Source organism: Neovison vison, chromosome 6 (assembly GCF_020171115.1).
Source record: "Neovison vison isolate M4711 chromosome 6, ASM_NN_V1, whole genome shotgun sequence".
Classification (NCBI taxonomy): Eukaryota; Metazoa; Chordata; class Mammalia; order Carnivora; family Mustelidae; genus Neogale; species Neogale vison.
Window position 1 is genome coordinate 997663 of NC_058096.1, and position 22956 is coordinate 1020618.

The window sequence follows — 22956 nt, forward strand, 5'->3', positions numbered from 1 at the left end:
AGGCAGCCGCCAGACCGAATGTGGGTCAGGGGGAATCCTAGGCTGGCGCTGCGTCGGGGGAGGGGAAGTTCGTCAAAACCCCAACAGTTCTGTCCTGGCTGGCACAGTGACCAACGTCCCTGGCTTAAGCTTGCGGGTTAGCCAGAAAAGGAACGTTTAAAATGAGCCAAAAAAAAAAAAAAAGGCACATTCACTTCCAGCTTGGGATGGCAGGCGGGGTAAGCCCCAGCAGGGGTCAAGGGGCCGGCCCTCCTCCAAGAGGCGGTCACAGCTGGTTAGGGGGCAGGAGTGCCTCCCTCCAGGGCTTCTGCAGAGCCGCAGCCAGGGCCAGTAGGTGTGGGTAGGTTCCAGTGGGTGCTGGAAGGGGCCTCCTGGTGGGGGCTGCATGAGGAGGTGGCCCAACAGGGGTTTTGGGAGGAGTGATTCAGCTGAGCCTTCCAGGAGGTGTCGGGGGAAGGGGACAGGGAAACAGGCTAGAGGGACGGGGTGTGTGCAGTGGGGGCTACCAAGCGGGGGGGCAGTCTGGTAGGGGCCGCATAGGGAGGGGGGCCAGGGGACGTTCCGTCGGGTGGGAGCTGCGGGCGGTGGCAATGCAGTACAGGCTGTGGTGAGGTGGGGGGCCAGACAGACGGCCAGAAAGGGCAGCTGCGAGAGAGGGGATGGTCCAGTGGGGGCTGCATGGGGGCGGGGCAGGGGTCAGCCCAGGCTGTGGGCGAACAGGGATGAGGGGATGGCCCATAACGGGCTGCGGAGCGGAGAGCCGGTGCCGGGGGTACGGTCCAGTCGGGGCTGCAGCCCTGGGGGTGGGGAGGCGGTCCAGTCCCCTGGGGGCTGCACGGGCGGCAGGGGAGGGGAGCGAGGGACAGTCCGTGGTGGCTGGGGGCCCGAGTGGGGCGGCAGGTGGGCGACCCAGCAGGGGATTGGGGGCCTGGCGGAGGTGGGGAGACCTCCAGACCCGGCTGCACAGGGGGCGGTGTCGGGAGGGGCGGTCCCGTGGGGGCTGCGGCCGTGCGGGAAGACCCTCCGCGGGTACGCCAGGCCCCTCACTGCGGGCCCCCGCCCGCGCCACGAGGCGGCCGCGTGACCGAGGTGGGGTGGGGGACGGCGAGGGGCGGGCCTGAGCTGGCGGAGCGCGGGCCGGGAGGTCGGTGCTCGGGCGGGGGCGTGGTCGGGGGCGTGTCCGGGGCGGGGTTTCGCCGCTTTTCCCGGCAGCGCCCGCGGCCACGGGTCACTGTGTGCGCCGGGACGGCGCGTGCGCCGGGTGCCGGTGGGTCCCCGGCCCCGCCGCCCGCGCGCCCCGAGGAGCGGACCCCTGCCGCCCAGGTACTCCGCGAGGCACGCGCGGGGGGCTGCGGGGTGCGTGCGAGGTCCCGGGCCGGGCGCCGGATGCTCAGGGCGCGGGCGCAGGCGTGGTCCGCGCGTGCGGGACGCGCCCTGGGCGCACGGCGACCCGTTCTCCCGGCGCTGGCCGTGGGTCCCGCGTGCAGCGCCCCGCCCTCGCCTCCGCCCGTGCAGGGAGGGACTCGGGCTTCGCCCGCCCGCCGCCTGATGCCCCCGGATGCCTTTCTCCCCGGGGCTCGCGGTGCGCGCCGCTCAGAACCCCCCCACCTGTCACTTCCGCAAGGTCCGGCTAGTTGGGGTCTGAGGGCCGCCCCGACCCTCGCCCGTCACCGTCGGACTCCGCGTCCCTTAGGCGGGATGGGCAGGACCGCGTGGACTCGCTGCGGGCGCCCCGGCCCCGTGTCGCGGCGCACGTGTTCCTCGGGCTGGAAGGCGGGGGATCCCCGGCCCACCCACCCGACCCCGGGAGCCCTTGGCGCGCCTCCCAGTCCCGTGCCGGGCCCATTCGTCTCCCAGCCCAGAGGGGGAGGCGCGCTGGCGCGGAGAGTGCCGGAGATTGCCTGGAATCCGGCGCTGTGCTGCAGCTCTCTCCTGAGTGGACCCACACCTCGCAGGAGGAAATTATCCGCAAAGGTCCTGTCTGCTTTCCACGCTTGTCCGGGAAAGTCCGCGGCCTTGACGCAGGCGCGCGCGGTGTGCTCATGAGGTTCTTTACAATCTCGGGGTGCCCAGCCCCAGCCGGCCTGGTATCAGAGCAGAAGGTGGAATCTGAGCCAGCTCAGAAATCCGGAATGCGTCTAGAAAAAGCTGTTTTCCATTCTGCTCAAAGCGCAGGTGGGGTTTTGGATCTGCCTCCCGCTTCCTGGGCAAGTGGCCGGTGTTTTCCTCTCTGCAAGTGACCGGGAAGGGGCCCCTGCCCCCCTCCGGATTGGATCAGCAGAGCCAGGACTTTGTGTCCTGGGGGAACTGCTTCCCTCTGTGGGCCTGGGTGCCCAGAGCTCACGGTTGGGGTTCCCGGATGGTGTCCCACCGCCCCCCTGCCTTGCTCACTCCCGGCTTGGTGCTACTAGTTCCTTTCTTTGGAGGGGGCTTTGCAGGATGTTAACTCCAAAAACTCCAGTTCCTGCTGCTGGGCAAAGCTGCTCACCTCCCACGTGTTTTAAACTGGAGGGTTGAGTGTCTACAGCAGTGATGGCCGGGGATTTAACTTTACTCTTTGGAACACGGAACTGTGTCAGGTGGTTTGGGGGGAGGGTGTAAGGGTTCTTTGTTTTCACTAAGAAGTTAACGAAACAGCCTTGTTAACCTGGGAGAGTGGTAGCTGGTTTAAAACCCAGGTCTCCCGGCTAACTAGGTCCTGAAGGGACCAGCAGCTGGTGCTCCACACTACCCCCCCATCCCCGCCCCAGGACAGGTGCTGGAGGGCTGTGAGGAACGGTCCATGTGGAACTGTCAGAACCTTCTCTGGGAGGCACGTGATGGGGTCCTTTGCTTGCCCTGAGGAGGCCTGAGGTTGCCTGGGGTCAGCACACTTGTGGTCCAGGCTAGTCCTCTTATCTGTCACCTGCCCTAAGCGTGGGCACCTCATTTGCCATCTGGGCTGCCCGTGAGCGTGTGAGGGGGTCTTTCCACCTTCCCCACCTGGAGTGCGAGCCTGGGAAGGGCCTCTGTGTTGAGAAGAGCAGTCTGTGTTTTCCAGAGAGGACTTTGAGTTATAGCGGCGGTGGCCGGCCTCCTGTCAGGGTTGGTGACTACCCCCAGCTCAGGTAAGTGGAACAAAGAGACCCAGGGCAGCCGAAGTCCACTTGGGATGCAGGCGGGGCCCCATGCTGGCTGCCCAGACGGCTGGCTTCTGGGTGGGTCAGCCCTTTTCTTTGAACCTGAGTCCCTGCCCAGCGGCCTCTCTGGAGAAGCCGGGAGCCAGGGCTCGAGGCCGCGGGCTGTGCCCGGGGCCCTCAGACACCCTGGTACTGGGGTGCCCCGCATTTCTTCTGTAGTGGCCGCTCTTAAAAAAGGAGTTTGAATCAGACTCTGGAGTTTTAGCCCGTTGCTGTGTGGGTGCTGCTGCTCCAGGGGTGGGGCCGTGCTCCTCCCTGTGGCCTTGTCCGGCCTGGCTCCGTTCAGAGGGACCTGTCGTCCAGCCTGTTTCAGAAGTCTCGGTGTTGACAGAAGTGTGGAATATGAGCCTCAAAGATGCACATTCCAGAGTGGCCTTGGGCCTCATGACCCCGCGGTGTCGTTCAGATAAGCTTTATCACTCACAGCCTCACCTTGCTCTTGCTGTGGCCTGTCGTGCTCGCCCTGGAGGCCTGCCTGCCCTTTCTTCTGTGACACCAGCTGGGGGCACTCGAGCTGCCAGGGCTGACCAGAGTTCTGCTGTGCCGCAAGGCGCTGCCATGGGACCTCTTCTCTCGGGAATCTGGGGGCTGCCTGTGCGGGGGGCCCCAGGATGGTGACCACCCTCACCCCAAGTTGGAGGAGGGACAGGTTTTTTTTTCTTTTAAAGATTTTATTTATTTATTTGACAGACAGAGATCACAAGCAGGCAGAGAGGCAGGCAGTGACAAAGGAGGAAGCAGGCTCCCCGCCGAACAGAGAGCCCGATGCGGGGCTCCATCCCAGGACCCTGGGATCATGACCTGAGCCGAAGGCAGAGGCTTAACCCACTGAGCCACCCAGGCGCCCCAAGGGGCAGGTTTTCTAAATAGCGCTAGGAAGAATGAAGCAGAAACGCAAGTGCCCAGTTTTGAAGGGATGTGCTCAAGGGTCTGGTACCTTTTGTGCTTCTTGCGTTTTCTCTGCCATTTCTGGTGTGGGCCAGGGTGAGGTTGGGCTGGCCGTGGGGCCGCAAATGCGCTCTTTGTACAGGGTGAGCATTTCCGTTCATAACCTTGGAGAGTGGGTCTGGGTGCCTGGGCAGAGGAGAGCACACCTTTCCAGTGGGTGTGCAGTGGGTGGGAGACTCCTCCTGGGCACCGGAGACCTGGGGTGCACCGGCCCTGTGGGGGGCGGGGGGGCCAAGCCAGCTAAGGGGCTGCAAGTGTGAGTGAACACAGTGTGGTCCCCAAGGTGCGATGTGTGTGAACCTGGGGCTCCATGAGCTTTGGGGACACGGGGCCCTCAGCTTCAGGTGCTTGAAGAATAGGCAGCCACAGAGGCTTGGGCATCTCCCTCACAGCTGGGGGTGGGGGGGCTCTCCACTCCTACCATTATAAATGGGGGGGGCTAGTTGTTCAGCTTGCACCCCGCACTGGGCAGTGTTCCCAGATTTCAGGCATGGAGCTAGGGGATGGGCTGGGAAGGAAGGGGCTCCCTGAGACCCTGTCTCTGCAGACGCTCTCCCCAGCCTGTGAGTTCCCTGGCCAGCCCCTGGGGCGGCTTCTTGCGTGCCTGTCCTTCTGGGGTTTGGGGCTGTTGTTACCCTGGAGGACTCCTGGGGGCCCTTCCGAGCAGTGGTCGGGCACCAGCTTGCCACGCCCCCTGGGGGCAATGGATGTGGAGCTCTGCACGTCCAGCCAGGAGTCCTGAGGCGGCGTCCCCTGCGGGTGCTGCGCTGTTCCACCTGCTCAGACATGCCTGTGGGATGTGTTAAGGTGCGGAGTCCTGGGCCATGACCCAGACCTTCAGAGAGCTGCAGCGGGCAGAGCCCAGAGTGGGCGTTTCTGGCAGTTCTCAGCGTAGTATACGAAGCACTGCTCTTCGGTTTCTGAAGCGGTAGGAGTCCAGGATCCAGAGCAGAAAACATTAACGCGTTTGGTGTGGTGTTTGAAATTTCCACTACTGCCCAGGACTCGGGGACACCAGGTGAGGGAAGTTCCTGTTGCTTCTGGAGGTGACACCTTTTGAACAGGAGGGCCAAGTCCTCAGGGCTCCTGATCCCCTGGGGGCAGGGGCAGGGGCAGGTGGGGACCCACTCCCAGGGACCCTGGGCTCAGGTGGCTTCTCAGCTGCTCACCCCGAGCTGGAGAGCTTACCTGGCTGGCGGCCAGGGAGTGTACCTGGTAGTAGGAGAGTGAGCTGGAGGAGAGTCTGAGGGCTGGGCTGGGTCCCCGGGGTGCGCCGTGACATGGGAGTGGTTCTGCCCGTGGCGGACCCTGGGGCCCTCCCGTCCGGTTTTGTTTTGTTTTAAAGATTTTATTTATTTGACAGAGATCACAAGTAGGCAGAGAGGCAGGCAGAGAGAGAGAGAGAGGTGGAAGCAAGCTCCACGCCGAGCAGAGAGCCCAATGCGGGGCCCAATCCCAGGACCCTGGGATCACAACCTGAGCCGAAAGCAGAGGCTTGAACCCACTGAGCCACCCAGGTGCCCCCCTCTCCCATCCATTTATGCAAGCTCCCAGTGGGTTCGGGAAAGCACGTACCGGAACCTGCCCTCAGGAACCCTTGGCCTGGTCTCCAATGCAACAGTTTCCCGCAGGGGCAGTGGGGTGGGTGGGGGCAGTGGAAGCTGCAGCTCCCCAGCCTGGCCGATGGTTTCATTTGGCCTCTTGGGAGCACTGAAGGCTTAGCCCAGGACACTGTAACTCTTGGGATCACTCTCTCGCATCAGTCGCTCCCTTGGAAACCCTGGCATTCCCACAGCTACGCCTCACCTCTGCCCTGCCTTTCCTTGTCGCACCCACAAAGAGACCCACAGCCTGGCTTCTTCAGGGCTTCACTGCTGTCCCTTTGTTGTCCCTGTGTCACAGAAATAAGCACAGATGCTTAGATGGTGGGAACGGTTCTGCTCATTGGGCCACACAGTTCACTTCCCTGAGGTCCCAGCCCTGGTGTGGGGACTCTGTCTGCTGTCCATGGTCCTGGGTGGGGAGGGCGTCCTCGGCAGTCCCCTGGCCTTCCTGGGCCTCATCCTGGGAGGAGTGGCAGGGGGTGGGTGGGGGGGGACTTCCTGCTTGGACAGTCTCGAGCTACCTGTGTTGGAATCCCTGGACCCCGCATCTCCACCAGGCTGGCCCCACATCTTGGGAACTTTTTGTGCCCACTCCTGGGAATTGGAGAGGGTTTCTCCATGGACCCAGACCCTCTACAGTCACCCTCTGTGAACAGGCCGTGCAGGAATGAGCACAGAGCTGGCCCAGCACCTTTCAAGCAGCCGCCCTTCTGCCCTCAGGGCACCCCTGCCTCACCTGAGCCACAAATCCCCTTGGCACTGGCCCCCTTCTTCACCTGACACAGTTGACGGCTGCTAGCTTTTGACTCATTTAAAAAAGAACTTTGTATCAGTGCAGTAAACACAAAAGCCATATCCCTTGACACACAGAAACAGTAACAAAGATAAACAGTGGAGCCCGGTAGGTAGCTCTGACTCCCTGCTCCTCTCTGTTAGGTGTAGTGGGATCAGGAAGGGTGGGAGCCCTCTGGACAGGGCGGCGTCCGGTGTGGCCGGCGGTCTAAGTAGTGCAGCTTCTAGCTCTGCCCAGAGTGCCCCTGGGTGAGGCTGCTCTTGGGTAGAACACGTGCCTCTGGCTGCTTCTCTTTAGGGGGGCCTCAGGGGCCTTAAGGTCTGGGCCTCTGTCCCATATACTGCCCTTTTGCCGCCCCCACCCCGCCGCGGCTCCTGCGGCTCCCTTGGGCCGCCTCAGCAGCAGTCAGCTTTGCCAGCAGACCCCGTCTGCCACGTCCCCCAGTCTTGTGCCTGGAGTCCTCCCAACCAGAGACTGACGGGACGGCACTCCCAGGCTGCGCTTGGGGCCACCAGCCACCCTCACTGTGCGCCTGATGTCCCGGCAGGACCCTTCCAGCCTGCACGCTCTGAGCCGTCTTGGGGCCGGGTGACACTGTGGTAGCTCTGGCTGGGTGCCGTGATGCCAGCCGCTCCCCTGGGGAAGGACGTGGGCCCGCGGCCACAGCCACCCACTGTGAGGTCGTGGGAGGAGTTTGGGTGCCTGAAAGATGGCACTTTAAGTTGTGTTTGGTTTGAGTTGATGGATACTTAAGGTGCAGCAATCTTGCTGGTCTCCTGGTGGTGGTGACCGCCTGGGCTGGCTGGGCCAGACGTCTGGGCTGTGACACACGCCAGGCCTTTCTCAGGGCTGGGGCCCCCGCCCCGTGTGGACGTTGTGTCCCAACCACGTTGAGAGAGCCCTGGGGTTTGTGGGGAGGAGGCATGGGGTCCGAGGGCTGTTGGTGGAGCTGTCCTGAGCCTGTGCTCATCTTTCAGGAGCGCCATCGTCTCGTCCAGGGCCGCCGGGGGGCTGGGCAGCATGGTGCCCTCCGGCCAGGTGGTGGAGAAGCAGGAGCCCGCGGAGCCAGGGCCGGACCCGGAGCTCAAGTCCTGGAGGTGCCTGGTGTTCTACCTGTGTTTCTACGGCTTCATGGCGCAGTTGCGGCCGGGGGAGAGCTTCATCACACCCTACCTCCTGAGCCCCGATAAGAACTTCACTCGGGAACAGGTGCGTGGGCTCCCTGGCCCAGAGTGGCTGAGCCTGCAAGGTTAGGTGGGTGGCCCCGTGGTGGGAGGCGTCCTGCCCTCTGCCCCCTGCAGGGCACCTTCAGGCAGGGGTGGGGGCGGACTTGGACTCCTAAGCAGGCTAGTTGAGGAGTGAAGGCAGGCTGCAGAGGGGTCCGCGTCTGCTGAGGGTCGGAGGGAAGAGTGCGGGGAGGGGGCACCCTGCACCCACTCCCCCCCCCCCGCCCCGTGGCTCACGTGGCAGGAGACCTCTAACAGCCATTTGCCCGGAGGGACCCGGAGGGATTGACTCAGCAGAAGGATGAAGGTCTCCGGGTTGGAACTTGGGTAACAGTTTCTACCCCAGGGCGGTAGAGGCGGGAAAGCAGTTTTCTCCCCAAAGCTCTCCTTATCATGAGAACAAAAGAGCCGAAGGGCTGTTGGTAGATAAAATGTGCCGTCAGGCCTTCTGTCCGGGTGAGGCCTTCTGTCTGAGCCCAGGTCCCGCCCTGCTCCTCCTGGCCCCCGTCTCAGGCTGGCGCTGCCCTGTGCTCCTTGGTCCCGCCCAGCCCTGGCCTCAGACACTTTCCCCCCAGTACGTCACTGTGGCTAGACGGCTGGGTCCCACTGAGCCACGGGCTTTCTCTGGGAGCCTGGCCTTTCTCCCTGACTGAGAGCCTGACCCCTTCCCCTTGTGGACCTTCGAATTCTTAAAAGTCACATGGAGTCGCTGTGCATGTGAGGCCTGACCTGACCTGCCTCAGGTGGGGGCCGGGCCCGCAGTGGCTGGTGTTGTGGCCTCTCTGGCTTGTGTCTGCCCCGGGCATGCGAGTGGGATTTAGGACGGCCTCTGCTGTGTGTCCCCGCTGGGCTGACTGGGGACACTTGTCCACACATGTCCAGGCGGCCCTGACCTCAGTGCGCTCTAATGCTTGAATTGGTGCTTCCATAGTGTCTGTTAGCCCCGAGGGAAGTCTGCTGCAGGTGTCCTGGGTACTGCCATGTGCGGCCTGGTGTCGCCGGCACAGACTCCTGCCTCTGCCGCCCGTGTGGCTGGCTGCCCATTTCCCTCTGTCCCCGGCAGTGGACTGGCACGGCTGAGTCTCTGCCCATCTGATAGCCATTGAGAGCCGGCTTGCTCGGCTTGTCCTTTGGTCTGCGCAGTGGGCCCCGGGCCTGGCTGGCACCTGCGGTCCCGGAGCTCGCTGTGCCGCCTCCACATTTCCTGCGGGGCTGTCCCCCTCCTGGTTGCCCTGGGGGATCGGACTCTGATGTGTTTCTCCCTGTCCGGGCCAGTCACTCACTCTGCTCGTGGTGTCCTGTTGTGCTGGGGTTCTAAGTTCTGGTCCCTCCTGCTTCTTGCTGGGGGACACCCCCATCCTCTCTGGCTTAGTGACCGGCTGGCTCTCGTCACGTCTGTGACGCCCTTCCATCGCTGCCCAGGCGGAGTCCACGGCGCCACGCCCACGGGGAGCCCCATCTGGGACGGCTAACGACGCTCCTCCTCGTGGGCCTGGCCCTACCTGTCCCCTGTCAGCCTGGGATCATCAGGGCCCAGCAGGGAAGGCCACTGTCCTGCTCCCCTGCCCTCCCCTTGCACGGGCTTCAGCGCCCCTCCAGGTGCTGCCAGATCGGGCTCGTGCTTCCTGCTGGATTTTGGGGTCCCTCGTCCTGCTCCTGAGAACCCACTGTTTTGCGTCCCTCTTGCCCTTGCCGTGGCTCTGCCGCCACCCCCCACCCACCTCCCCCCTTGTCTTGGCTGCTTTGGGGCCCAGCCGATCCTGCCCATTTAGAGAAGCAGCTGCCCGGGAGCCACCTGGATCCAGATCCGGGCACGGTTCCTGTGCTTTGCGGTCAGCTTGGCCCTGGCCTGTCCGCACACTAGGCTCCTGGGAAGGCGTCCAAGCAACACTAGGCTAAGCCAATAGGAAGCTGTCCTTGTGCCAAGTGCTGGGCCGCTTGACAGATGCCGCGGAACCCCAGGGACTTTGTGGGTGCTCACTCCCCTGGTACCTTCCAGGTGGATGTGGGTCAGCTTCTGCCGGCCCGTTGGCCTGCCCAGCCCGAGGAGAGCCCATGGAGGATGCAGGGCAGGGCGAGAAGGGGAAGAGGAGGATGGAGGAGGGGAAAGGGAAGGAGGGGTAGTCAGTCCTCCTGAGTCTCTACCCTTTGGGCTCTGCGGCTGGCCGTCATAACTGAGGGGCGGGTGGATGCCCTGGGCATGTCTGGACTCAAGCCAGGGCTCCATGGCTCTTGGTGACCCACTGTAGAGTCTTCTTTACCCTGGGACTGACCTGCACTCGGTCTCGGCATTCCTGGAGGCCTTTGGTGCACGGTGCTGTGGGGACCACAACCTTTGGGGTCATCCTTGGCTTTCCTGTGGGGGTGGGGGTTGACGAGGCCACTAGGCACAGGAGCCTCAGCCGGGAGGGGATCCAAAAGCCTTCCTGAGAGTTGCTGAGGTGTGGCCACCTGGGCCTGAGTGTGGCACAACCCTAGAAACGCTGTTCTACCCTCGTCTGGGACCGCCTGAGGCTCCTCCTGGGTGGGCAGGGCTGCAGACAGCCATGGGTGAAGGCTGAGGCACCGACCGGGGTCCACAAGGCCACCCGGAGGCTGGCAGGTGGTGGGCACGGCACAGCCCCATGTGCTGACCTGAGGCTCTGTATGGTCTCTCGGTTTCCTTATGTGGAGCCTTGGGGCCTCCTGGCTCTTGGGCCTGGCTCGGGTGGTTCCGGTGCCCGAGACAGGCTTAGTGCCCCAAGCCCGTGGATCACCAGGGAGGCCGTGATCTCTGAGGGCCCAGCTGGGTCTGCCCTAGTGGATGGGAGCCACGGCCAGAGCCTCCTGGTGGAGTCCAGTGGGGCTGGGTACAGGGCTTCCATCGCAGCGTCCCTGTGCCCTGGGACCCCCTGAGGTGGGCCGCGGGTGCCGTCCCTCTGCAAAGAGGCGAGGTCCTATCGTGGCTGCTCCTCTTCTGTTCCCTTTTCCTTCTGGCTTCCTCCCTCCCTGTGCTCCGTGGAACCCGCTGCCTGAGGCCTCTCCTCCCAGGCCGAGGCATACATCCGTCCCACTGTCAAGGACAAACCAGGTCACATTTTCATCTCCTGAAAGCCCTGAACCTAGGTTGCCACACGTTCTGGTGTCATTCGGGACCATCAGCGGGTCGGGCCAGCTTTCCACAGGCCCTGCTGGCTGGGCCCCAGGGAGCGTGGGAGACCCCCAGGGTGGGTGCCCTCTGATGCGGAGGGGCTCCCCCCGGACCGTTGCCCGCCCCCCCTCCCCCGTCGCCCCTCCCCGGCGCCCCCATCCCCCCGCCCAGCCTCACGAGCCCGCTGCCCCCCAGGTCACCAATGAGATCACGCCGGTGCTGTCCTACTCGTACCTGGCGGTGCTGGTGCCCGTGTTCCTGCTGACCGACTACCTGCGCTACACGCCGGTGCTGGTGCTGCAGAGCGCGAGCTTCGTGGCGGCCTGGCTGCTGCTGCTGCTCGGCCGCTCGGTGCTGCACATGCAGCTCATGGAGCTGTGCTACAGCGTCACCATGGCCGCGCGCATCGCCTACTCCTCCTACATCTTCTCGCTCGTGCGGCCCGCGCGCTACCAGCGCATGGCCGGCTACTCCCGCTCCGCCGCGCTGCTCGGCGTCTTCACCAGCTCGGTGCTGGGCCAGCTGCTGGTCTCCGCCGCCGGCGTGCCCTTCTCCACGCTCAACCAAGCGTCGCTCGGCCTGCTCTGCTGCAGCCTGGTGCTCGCGCTCTTCCTGCGCCGGCCCCGGCGCAGCCTCTTCTTCAACCGCGACGCCGCCGCGCGCCGCGGGGCCGCCGCCTCCGAGCTGGCCCGCATGAACCCGGCCGCGGCGCGGGGGGCCTGGCGGGACTGGACGCCGGCGCGCATGCTCCGCGAGTTGGGGGCCACCGCGCACTCGCCGCAGCTGCGCCTCTGGTCCCTCTGGTGGGTCTTCAACTCGGCCGCCTACTACCTGATCGTCTACTACGTGCACATCCTGTGGAACGTGGTCCACCCCACGGCGGACAGCGCCTCGGTCTACAACGGCGGTGCGGACGCCGCGTCCACGCTGCTCGGTAGGCCCGCGGCCCCGCCCCCCGCGCTCCCGCACAACCCCGCGCGCGCCCCCCCCCCCCCGCGGCGGTGACCTGTCCTGTCCCCCTAGGTGCCATCACCTCCTTCTCCGCGGGCTTTGTGAAGATCCGCTGGGCGCTGTGGGCCAAGCTGGTCATCGCGGGCGTGACGGCGGCGCAGGCGGCGCTGGTGTTCCTCATGTACAGCACCAGCAACATCTGGCTCTGCTACCTGGCCTTCGTGCTCTTCCGCGGCGCCTACCAGTTCCTCGTGCCCATCGCCACGTGAGTTGACGCGATGCGGGGCTGTCAGGCCGCGGTCTGGATGGCCACTGACGTGCCAGAGCTCAGAGCAGGCAGTGGCGGGCAGCTGGGAGCGGACAAACTGTCTGCGTCTATTAAGAGGCATCTTTTCTGGAATGTTCCGTGGGGAGCAGAAGGGGCGTGTGCAGGCAGTGCTGAGCTCGCTCATTGGTGTGCACTCGTTCACGTCGGGGGCAGCAATGAACTGGGATTTCTCAGTCCGGCCCAGTCGTCCCGTTGTCCACAGCACAGCCTGTCTTGGCTTCTGTGACCCCGAGCGTGATGCAGAGTCTGGTCCCCGTGCTGTCCCCTCTGTTGCTCCCACAGAGGCTACTTGCTGGCCACGGTCACCAGCCATTGTGAAGCTGTTCTTCCCAGCTCCCTTCCCTGTTTTCGAGGCCCCACGTCCTACGTGGGCCGGTCTGTGGTGCACAAGGCCTTTCCTGTCCCCACCCGCCACAGGGCAGTGACACACAGTCAGGGAGTGACCAAGTAGTCCCGCTCCCCCTCTGCCGAGGGCTCTCCTGGTGCCCTAGCATTTCTCACACTCCTGGGGACTCCCCTCTATCTGCCCAGGGATGTCCCCAGAGCTGCCCTTCTGCCCACTTCTGCCTTCCAAACCCTTCTCCATCCTGCATCCTGCTTGCTGCCGAGACCCTGGTATGCTTGAACTGACCCTTTCACGGAGCCGATGCCACACACCCACATCACATGTGTGGCTCGTACCCAGCAGGTGGGCCTGGCTCTGTTACCAGCTGCCCTTCTCTTGACCCTGGTTCCCTGCTGGGCCTCACTCCTCAGGGAGGGTGGGGAACCCTCCTGGTCACCCCGAGTTAGAACATCTGTCCCCACTGGTTCTTGCGCTCAGGCGGCATCCCCAGCTCCTGGAGCAGTGGGGCCACCGACTCTGCGCTCCCCGTGGCCAGGCCCAGGTCTTCCCTGCTTCCCAGCACCGCTCCCTCTCTCTCAGTGGGCAGATGTCCCCGAAGCATCTCCTTGGCACACTCCCACTTGGAAAGGGCTCTATGTCATCTCACACTGCCATCCACTTCTTTATCTCTGCTGCTGGAATGTCTTTGCTGGTTGTAGAAACCGCAGGAGAGGTCAGGTCCGGCATAGGTAGGCGTGGGGGAGAGGGTGCCGCTGCCTCCTCCTCCCCGAGGCCTGGCTGCTGGCGCTCGGGCCTCTGGCCTGACGTGGCTCGGAGCTCGGCCCGAGGCCTCCGGCCCTGCCCGCCTGGCTGCCCACGTCCGCCGACATCCTCGGCTCTTGCTGGTGCTGAGCAGCTCGGCCCCAGTTGGCAGGGTGACGCGCACGGTGTTTCCCTGTGACAGGCCTGAGGTCAGCACCCTCTTGCCTACTTGTGGGCCAAGCTGGTCATCACAGGTGTGACACGTTTCTCTCTGCATTGGGATGGTGGCCACGGAGGGGTCCCAGGAGGGGGCTGGCCGGGCAGAGTGCAGGCTTTGGAAAGGAGGTGTTGGCAGACAGCGGGCAAGCGTGTGGTGGGCCTGTGGGCGTGTGGGCCTGATGGCCTTCCCGTAGGGACAGCGTGGCTGGCTCCTCCCTGCTGTCAGTGGCCTGTTCGTTTCTGGCCTCTTCTGCTGGGTTCTCTGCTGCGCTTGCGTCAACCGAGTACGGTAGGAGCCTCCCGCCGTGTGCCGCTGGCATGGCTCCGTTTGCTCCCGCTTGGGTTCGTGGAGGCCGTGGGGGACACGCAGAGTGGTGGCGTGGTGTTCTGCCGTGGCGGGCACTGGCCCAGCGTGGGCTCCCCCAGTCCTCTGCCTGACACGCTCTTTCTCTGGCTCCACGCGTGGTCACGCTGCTGCTTGTGGGCCCGGCGGGTCTGTCGGGGGCCGCCCCTGACCCAGCACGGTGGCACCGCTCGCCCTCTGTCATCCTCTCGAAAGGCTTCTCGGGTGTGTCTGTGTCGTCGCTTTTCAGAGCTCTAGAGCGCCTCCTGTCCAGTCACTCGTTTCTGGAGGTTTTTCTGCAGCGGATCGGGAAGTGGGGGCACATTTGTTCTCCTGCTTTCCTTGTTTGCGTTACTGCCGTGTCCCTAACTTAGCACGTCTTCAACCGCGAACGGCCGCGCTTCCCGAGATGCTCTGCCCGTTCTCACGAGGATGACTGACTGTGCCCTGGAATCACCGGGAGACGTTTCGAACATCCTCCTGGGGGCACACTTGTCCTCAGTCTTGGATTCACGGAGCCGGATCTCGTGCCCGGGCGCGGGGGTGGACGGCTGCTGGCTGGACGTGCCGAGTCTCTTTGAACTGTGGGCGCCTCTCATTCCCCCAGAGTCTGACTTCGGCCGCTTTCCCGTTCAGTTTTCAGATCGCGTCTTCTCTCTCTAAAGAGCTCTGTGCGCTGGTTTTCGGAGTGAATACATTCCTTGCCACCGTCCTCAAGACCATCATCACCCTCATTGTCTCTGACAAGCGGGGTCTGGGCCTCCCGGTCCACTCACAGGTGAGCCCACTTCAGCCTCGCTGCCCGGGGGACGCGGGTGTCTGGGCCGCGGCATCTCCCACCCCACGGGCCTGGGGCTGGCCGTCTACTGTTGGGGGCGGAGGGCTTGTGTGCAGGGCGGGCTGGGCATTTCCGGCCCCACGCACAGACTGGAGCGGAGCAGGGAGGGGAGGGGCGGCCAGATGCCCTCTGACCTCTGACCTCTGCGGCCAGCCCAGGTGCTGTCTGTCCTTTTTGGAGGAGCTCTGATCAGCCCCCATTGTCCCCCATGCCGGCTGCTGTCCCAGGAAGGATGGAGGCCTGGCCATGAGCCCTCCCCTTGTGTGGTCCCAGCTCACTGCCCTCCTTTGAGAGCTCTGCCCTTGTCAGGGCCTGTCAGACCCGGGCACGGGCTCACGGGCCAGCGCTGTCTGTCTACCATATGTGTGACATGTGTGGGGATGTGATGTTGGTGCCCTCTCCAGCCCCTTCCCTCACCTAACCCTGAGCGGGCTCTCGGTGCTTCTGAGAGGAACTGGAGAGCTCTTGCTCCTGGGAGGTTGGGCGACACGCACATGTGTGACTCCGGGTGGTCGCAGCCAAGGCAGGACCCGTCTGGGCCAGCTGGAATGAGCCACAAGATGGTAGCTGGGCCCCTGAACCAGTGCCGTCTGCCAGCGGGGCTTGTGGCCTCCATCTGCCTGGAGCCCGGACACCGGAGCTTGGGGGGCTCCACAGAGAAGTGCTGACCTCCATCTGAGGGGGCTGAGTGGGCACAGCCTCGGTGACCGCAGAGCTGACTGGGAGATGGTGCTGGGCAGGACAGACTTTCTCATTCAAAGACGGGCCCATGGGGTTTGGATGTGCCCTTGGGGAGTAGGAGATCTGAACCATCTGCCCCTGTCTGCAGGCTTCTGGGGGCCTCTAGGCTGAGCACTGGGACTGTCCTGTCCACTGGGGACAAGTGCGGCTGCACCTGCGGGGTCAGCGGGGGGCAAGGGGGCTGTGCCCTGTGCCCGGGGATGGGCAGGTGGGGGGGCCTCGCCCGGAAGCAGCAGCCTTTGCAGGGGAGCACCCTTGGCCCTCGACTTTCCACGGAGCCTGGCCTGGCAGCAGCACCTGGGAGAAGCCCCCAGCGGGTCTCCTCTGGGCAGCAGGGTTGTTAGTGTGGCTGGGCGGAGGCCCGTCTCGGTTCCGGGAGGGCTCAGTGGACCCAGCCACACGGCAGCCCCGACCTCAGGTTGCTACCCCTGTCGATGGCCCTGTTCAGCCTGGGGGGCCCAGGGGCAGTGTGCATGGAAGCTGGGCCATGCTCCGGGGCCCACGTTTGGAAGAGGGGCTGGGGGTTCTTCCCCAGGGGCTGGGCCTTCCCGTGTAGTAGCTCCTGGCTATGTCGGGTCAAGTGCAGAGAAAAATACGTTGGATTTTCTCTGGCTGGTCTCATTTCCCAGTTAAAAAATAAACGTAGACGTGGGGCGGTTAGTTCGTGACCAGAAACGCTGACGGGAGCCGCAGGGAAATTCCCGCTCACGTTCCCTGTTCATGGCCGGGGTGTCCGTGTCATCTCACATGCTCTTCACCGTAAAATAAAACAGCAAAAACGGGCATGTTTGGGAGCAACAAAGAATGACAATTCAGGACAAGGCACAGCAAAACCACGGGCGGGCCGGACCCATCCAGAAGAGGGGCGTATTTTGTGCGGAAGAAGGAGGAAGTCGGGAGGTGGTTCTGACCCGGCGTCCGCTGCAGAACGGAGGCCTCCGGCTCACCGCGGTTTCTCAGTTTCTCCTCGCCCGGGCGGCGGGGCTGGCTGGTTTCTTGCGGGAGAGTCCGTGATCTTCGCGGCTGGGGCCCGTCCCGGGTGATTCTCTCCTGCGGGGGTGGCTCTGTGGGGTCCGAGGTCGGCCCTGCTTCCTGGAATTGGGGTGAGCGCCAGGGCCCCCTGCCAGCCTCCAGACTCCGCTTGGGCGAGGCTCGCCTTCATCGACTGTCGGTGTTGAGAGGGAGTCGGCGTTCAGGCTGGATGGAGACTCGTGGGACCCGGGCACAGCAGGTGGGGAGCTGACCTGGGTGTGCTTGTTAAGTGAGACTTCATGTTCGGACAACTGTACGTTCCGATGCAGCGTGAGAGGTAACGTAGACCTACGTGCCTGTTCCCACTGTCCCCACCGGACATGCCCTGCGTGGGGGCCTGACCTTACACAGGCGAGAGCGAGAACGCCCCTGCCCTTCAGGGCCCTGCCGTGGCCGTTCCTGGCCATAGCCCTGACCCCAACCCTACAGTTCCTCCACCATTTCTGTATCTTCTTTCAAGAGTGTCACTTAGGTGGAATCGTGGTCTGTCACTTGTGGGTTGGGCTTTCTTGCTCAGCCCGCCCCGCCCCCCCGGGATCCACATGGGTCACCATGTGCTTGTGTGTGTGTGTGTGTGTGTCTGTCTGTCTGTCCATCTGTCTTCGCCCTCCACTGGGTGGTGGACACGGCGTGTGTGCTTGGTCCCTATAAAGGACTCTGGGCTGTTCCTGGTCGTTGGCTGTTGAGGACACAGGAGCCTTGAGCACTGAGCACGGGCCGTGGCTTGTCTGGGTGCAGGCGTGGCAGAGCCATGGCCAACTCCCAGGGCTGCTCTGCTTTGCCTTCCTGCCGGCAGGTACGGGGCGGCAGGGAGAGCCAGTGCCCCCAGATCCTTTTGGGGTCATCCCTGTTTTTTACTGAGCATCTGACTGGCTGGGGTGGTCCCAGTCGCGTGTCCCCGATGTTGCAAGCCGGGCTCTGTCGTCTGGCGAGACCGCCCTCTGCTCTGCTGCTGCTTCCCACCGGGGGGGGGGGGCTTGTTTTCAGTTTTGGGGTCTGAGTGTTGTCTGTCTGTTGGAGGAACGAGTCCTTTGGGGGATTTACACCAGACCCTCAAGCAACACACTGTGGACCACGTGGGTCCCCGTAGACGTGGACTTTTTCAGCAGACGTGGTGCTCGCGACAGGTGTGTTTTCTTGGCGATTTTCCGTAGCGCTGTCTGCAGCTGACCGTACTGCGGGAGCGTGATCCAGGGCGCACACGTCCGCTCACACGGTGTCAGCCGCGTCACTGGTAGAGCTGCCGGTCAGCGGCAGGTGACCAGCGGTCCGTCGGACGTTCCATGCGGCACCTCTAAGCCCTGCGTGCTCGGGCGCGGCCGTGTCTGGTTCACACGCGCCCTCGGCGGCTGTGGCTCATCTTTCTGTCCCGACAGGGTTTTGCCGAGCAGGGCGTCTTCATCTTGGCGAGGTCTGATTCGTCGGTTTCTCCCATTACGGGTCTGAGTTTTGGTGCCAAGTGTAAGAACTTTTGGCATAACCCGGGCTCCGGAAGTTTCCCCCGGCATCTTCTTTTCTGAAGTTTTAAACACTGGCCGGGTCGGAAGAGCGTGCGAACCCTTGCCCCGGGGGCTGTGAAGGGGAGTCCCACCTTGGCTGTAGAGCAGTAAAATGCGTACGTCAGCCCGAAGAAGAAAGACGTCAGTGGGGCACTGGGCGGCTCGGTCGGTGAAGCGTCCAACTCTGGGTTTCGCTCCGGTCATGTTCTCAGCGTCGTGAGCTCGAGTCCCGCCTTGGGCTCTGCGCTGGGTGTGGGGTCTGCTTGAGGTTCTCTCTCCCTTTCCCCTTCCCCTCCCCCTTCTAAACAACAAAATACAAAAAGCCAAGGGAACAACTCCTGCAGCTGCGCGTGCACGTCTGGGAGCCGTCTGAGTTCCGCTCGTGTGGGGCGTGCGGTTTCCGTCCAGGCGGCTCGTCTGCGCACGTCCCGCTGCGCCGCGGCTCCCCTCCGAGGGACGCTCTCCTCTGCGCCTGGGTCAGGATCCGGTGGCGCGTCTGCGCGGGTCCGCCTGTGGCTTCCCGGGTGTCCCTGTGCTCTGCTGCCGCCCCTCCCCCGCAGCGTCCCGCTCTCCGGCCGCGTGCGACCTTCCGAAGCGGGGCAGACCGATTCCTCCAGCTTCGACATCTTTCCTCAGACCTGTTTTAGCTGTCACAGCATCTTGGCCTTTCCGTGTACATGTTGGAGTCGTTCGTCAACTCACCGAAGTCCTGGCTGGTCTCGAGAATGTCGCGCTGTCGTTTCTGGGAGACGGGAAACCTCTGCTCCTCGAGTCTGCCGTCTGCGGACAGGCGCACTCTCCATTTAGTTAGAACTTTCTGTTCTTTCAGCCCTGGTGGTTCTCAGCACATATCGTACCTGCTGCGTTCGTTTGTACCTGAGTATTTTGTCGTTTTTTCCAGCAGTCGTGAGTGATGCTGTGTTTTTAATTTTCGCGTCTGCACGTGCTGCCAGGGCTGCCGAGCAGAACACCAGAGGCCGGCGGCTCACACAGGCTTTATTTTCTCGCAGTCCTGGAATCTAGAAGTCCAAGACCAAGGTGTGAGCAGGGCCGGCTCCTCCAGAGCAGCCCACTGGCGCGCAGACGTCACCTTCTGTGTCCTCATGGGGCCTTTCCTCTGTGTGTTTGCACGTCTGTGCCTCTCTCCTCAGGACACCAGCCCTGTTGGAATAGGGCCCATAGTTAGGACCCTCTTTGACCTTAATCCCCTCTTTGAAGGCCTTGTCCCAGATATGGTTGCACTGGGAGTGAGGCTCTCATAGGCGAACTTCGGGCAGGACACGGTTCAGTTCGTAGCAGTATCTGCTACGTGTGTCATGAATGCCCAGAAATAAAGCCGGTGCTCAAATGTTGGTCTTTCAGTCTCACTGAAGTCATTTCTTGGTTCCGGGGAGTTTGTTGTCCCTGTGCTTTTAATTTCCTAGTCTTGCCTTCCTGAAGCTGGCTCGAACTTTCTCTCTCTCTCTCTTTTTTAAAATTTATTTGACAGACAGAGATCACAGGTAGACAGAGAGGCAGGCAGAGAGAGGAGGAGGCAGGCTCCCCACTGAGCAGAGAGCCAGATGCGGGGATCCATCCCAGGACCCTGGGACCACGATCTGAGCCAAAGTCAGAGGCTTAACCCACTGAGCCCCCCAGGTGCCCCTTGAACTTTCTCTTTATCGTTTCCTTCTACTTGCTTTATATTTATGTTGTTCGTGTTTTTCTAGGTTCATGAGATGAGAGCTTCCATCAGTGATGAAAATTCCTTTGTGGTGTTTGCATTTTCAGTGCTATGCGTTTCCCTCCCAGTGCTGCTGTAGCCGCACCCGCATGTTGGTGTGTTGCATTTTCATTTTTGTCCATTCCAGTGTATTTTCTGATCGCTCTTGAAACTTTCTCTGACCTATAATTATTTCAAAGAGTTTGGTTTAGTTTCCAGGTGTTTGGAGATTTCCCCATATCTCTTTGTTGCTGATTTCTGTTTTCATTCTGTTTTGTGATCAAAGAATACCGTCTGTCTGTCTTTTAAGTTGACTGAGGTTTGTTTAATGGCCCAGGATGTGGTCTGTCTTGTTCGGTGTTTTGCGGACCCTCGGAAGGGTGTGATTTCTGCTCTTGTTGGATAGAGCGTTTTATGGATTCCTGTCAGGCAGGTCCTGTTGCTGGTGATGATGTCGACTTGTTCTCCATCCTCGTGACTTTTGTCTGTTTTCTCGCTGCTCAGAGTTGGTGACTTCTGTCGTCCCATCTTCCTGCTCACGGAGTGTTTTCTCTGTCCCATCTGTTCTGCTGCAGAGGCCATTCTTTGAGTTTTTAGTTTGGTTATGGCATTTTTAGTTCTGTCTTTTCTTGAATGTTTCTCTCTGTTCCTGCTGTGTTACTGCTTGTTGAAGCATTTCCATCTTGGCTGCTTTAAAGTCTTTCTCCGATGGCATTGAGGCCCGCCTCATCTCCGCCTCATTTGTTGGCTGTGTTTATTCAGTCGGAGGCCTTTGTGGTTCTAGGTCTGCTGGGTGAGTGACTGAAAACTGGGAATTTTGGATATTACATTATGAGATCTGGATCTTACTGAAACCCTCCAGTGTAGCTGGCTTCTCCCAACACTGCTCTCACAGACGAAGTTGGGAACGTGGGCTTGTCACAGCCAGGTAATAGGCTCCCCAACAGCTCTCCCGACCTAGGGGTGATGGGGGCCTCCTCCTCACTGCTGGTGGGGTGATGGGAGTTCTGGCTCCCCACCTGGCCTCCAGCCTCCCGCACTTAGGAGGTGCATGGGGGCCTTGTATGGCTTCCCACGTGGCCTCAGGGGACACAGCAGGTTGGGGTGTTCTTGCTGCTGAGTGATGGTGAGAGTTCCCACTCTGCGCGCAGGAATTTGGGGCTCTTACAACGTGGGCAGAGTGAAAGTCTGGGCTTTCTGTGTGGTCTCTGCTGGGGTGAGTGTTCCAGCTCCCTGCCCTGCCTTGACCACCACCACCTGGTTAGAGTCTGGGCGGTGAGGCTGGGTCTTGCTGTAGCCAGGGGCTCCCCTCTGTCAGGTCCCTGTCCTGGGTGCCCCTCTCCTCGTCCTTTGGCTACAAAGAACAGCTTTTGTTGGGGTATTTTTCCTTTATCAACTGGCTTTTCTGGATTACTGGTTTCTTCAGATCAAAAATAAACCAGTGCAAAGTTAAAAAAGCTCAGCGGACACATGTCTGTGTCCTCTGCTGCAGCGGCCTGACTGCTGAACTGCCCTCTACCGCCCGGAGTCCCCTGCTCGTGTGTGTTCTGCGTGTGGTGTCCAGGCTTCCAGCCGTAGTCAGGGGAGGAGCAGGGAGACACTGACCATCACGCCCCGGAAGCAGCTTCCTTCAGGGCTAGTTCCCAGGGTCGGTGTGAGGATGAGCTTTCCCGAAGGCATGGGAGAGGGGCGTGCCAGGAGCAGAGCGCTGCGGCCTTGGGTGGGACTCGTGCCTGGTCTGGCGCGGGGATGCGGAGACCGTCCAGCACCGTCCGGCCTGGCGATCGCTAGAGCAGCTGGGGCATGTGCGGCTGCCCCTGTCCCCTGGGCGGGCACCGGCCTTGTGCTTGGGAATGCCTGGGTCTTGGGGCTGTGCAGCTGGGCCTCTGGTGCCCCGGGCTGCGTGTTCTCGACTGCGCTCTGCACACACAGATGTCCTCGAGCTGCTGTGGAAACTTGACCCACAGAGGGAAGCACATGTTGTCCCAAAGTGAGCAGAGAGCCTTGGGTGATCACAGAGGCCTCACCGTAAAGGACGTGTGCAGGGTTCTGTGGGAAAGTGGTGGGAGCACCCAGGGCTGTGCTGGACTGTGGCCTGGAGGGGAGCAGAGAGCAGGCCTGCCCCCCGTGGGACTGTCCCCGGGCCAACCCCTGACCCCTGAGCACCCGTCCCTGCCCCCTGCAGTGCTCCCGTGGCCTCTGCAGGAGGGAGGGCCAGGGAGGCCTGCAGGGTCCCCGCCCCACTGTGCCTGTTCCTGCCCCTCTGCGGGGCTGAGCTCACCCGTCCCACCCCACCCCTGCCCCTCTCTCTGCCGCAGTTTTTCATCTACTTCGTGTACTTCCTGGTGCTGTTTGGCGTCTACCTCTTGGGGGCCTTGGTGGTGCTCCTGCGGCATTTCCGGGACGGCCGCCGCGCACCCCAGCCCCCGGCGCTGAGCCCCGCGGAGGAGAAGGCCATGCAGCCGCTGGCCGCCCTGGAGCAGAGCCTGCAGCCTGAGGCCAAGGCCTGACCTCCGACCCCAGAGGCCACCGCCAGGATCCTCCACGCCCAGAGGCCTTGGCGTTTCAGGACAGTCGCCCCGTCCACGTCCCCGCCCCTCGGTGTCAGCGATCCAGGTGTCCGGCCTCAGCTACATTCCAGGGTTCAGACTGTGGAACCAGTGACCAGCGGGGACCCTCCACGGCACCTCCCTGTGCCCTGCGCCCGGGGGCTACCTGCCTCAGGAGGGGCCGTGGCTTGTCTTGCCGTGGCCTGAGGGTGGTGCCCCTCTGCCCTGCGTGGCACTCTGGTCCTGTCCCCTCACCTGCTGGGACTCTCGGGCAGCTGCTGGGACGCTGGGGGCTGCGCTGTCCCCGCCCACATGTGGTGGGCAGTGGGGTTCACGTGCCTCCTCATTGTCACCCCCCACCCTGGGAGGCAGGCCCTGCTTGTCCCTGGGGACCCTTGACTGGGTTGGGGACTCGGCCCCGCAGCACGAGGCTGGGAGCTGGACGTCTGGGGCCCGTTTTCCAGGTACCTGCCTTAGTGCTCTTGCTTTTTTTAAAAAAATTAACCTGAACGAGAAACGTCGTAGGCTCTTGTGTCCTGTGGGGGAAGCTAGATGTTGGCCAGCAGGCCCCTGTCAGGTGGATGTGGGGTCCCTGCCCCCAGACCCCACTTCTCCCCAGGCCTCCAGTGGCCTGCCCGTCCCCAAAGTGGGTTAAAACTGACCTACCTCAGCAGCGGCTGCGGGCAGTGTGGGGCTGCTCGCCTGCCAGCCGAGACGGGACCCGCCCCGAGGGCGCCCCCAGGGTCTCTCAGCCTGTTGTGTCCCTTCCGAGATGCAAGACTGTCTG

At 62.7% G+C, this 22956-nt stretch overlaps 1 protein-coding gene across 4 annotated transcripts; it reads left to right on the plus strand.

Moving 5' to 3' along the window:
• Window positions 1-22686, plus strand: SLC19A1 (solute carrier family 19 member 1). 4 transcript variants are annotated; one of them, XM_044250802.1, is made up of 6 exons: window positions 7-340; window positions 7502-7733; window positions 11076-11814; window positions 11904-12096; window positions 14445-14586; window positions 21939-22686. In XM_044250802.1, exons 1-6 carry the CDS (start codon window positions 162-164, stop codon window positions 22128-22130), a joined length of 1677 nt encoding a protein of 558 aa, XP_044106737.1. In that variant the 5' UTR covers window positions 7-161; the 3' UTR covers window positions 22131-22686. The 4 variants fall into 4 exon arrangements, with proteins under 4 accessions (XP_044106739.1, XP_044106737.1, XP_044106740.1 ...); XM_044250805.1 differs by lacking the exon at window positions 7-340 and adding an exon at window positions 1254-1323; XM_044250806.1 differs by lacking the exon at window positions 7-340 and adding an exon at window positions 3016-3107.
• Window positions 22687-22956: the final 270 nt, after the last annotated feature.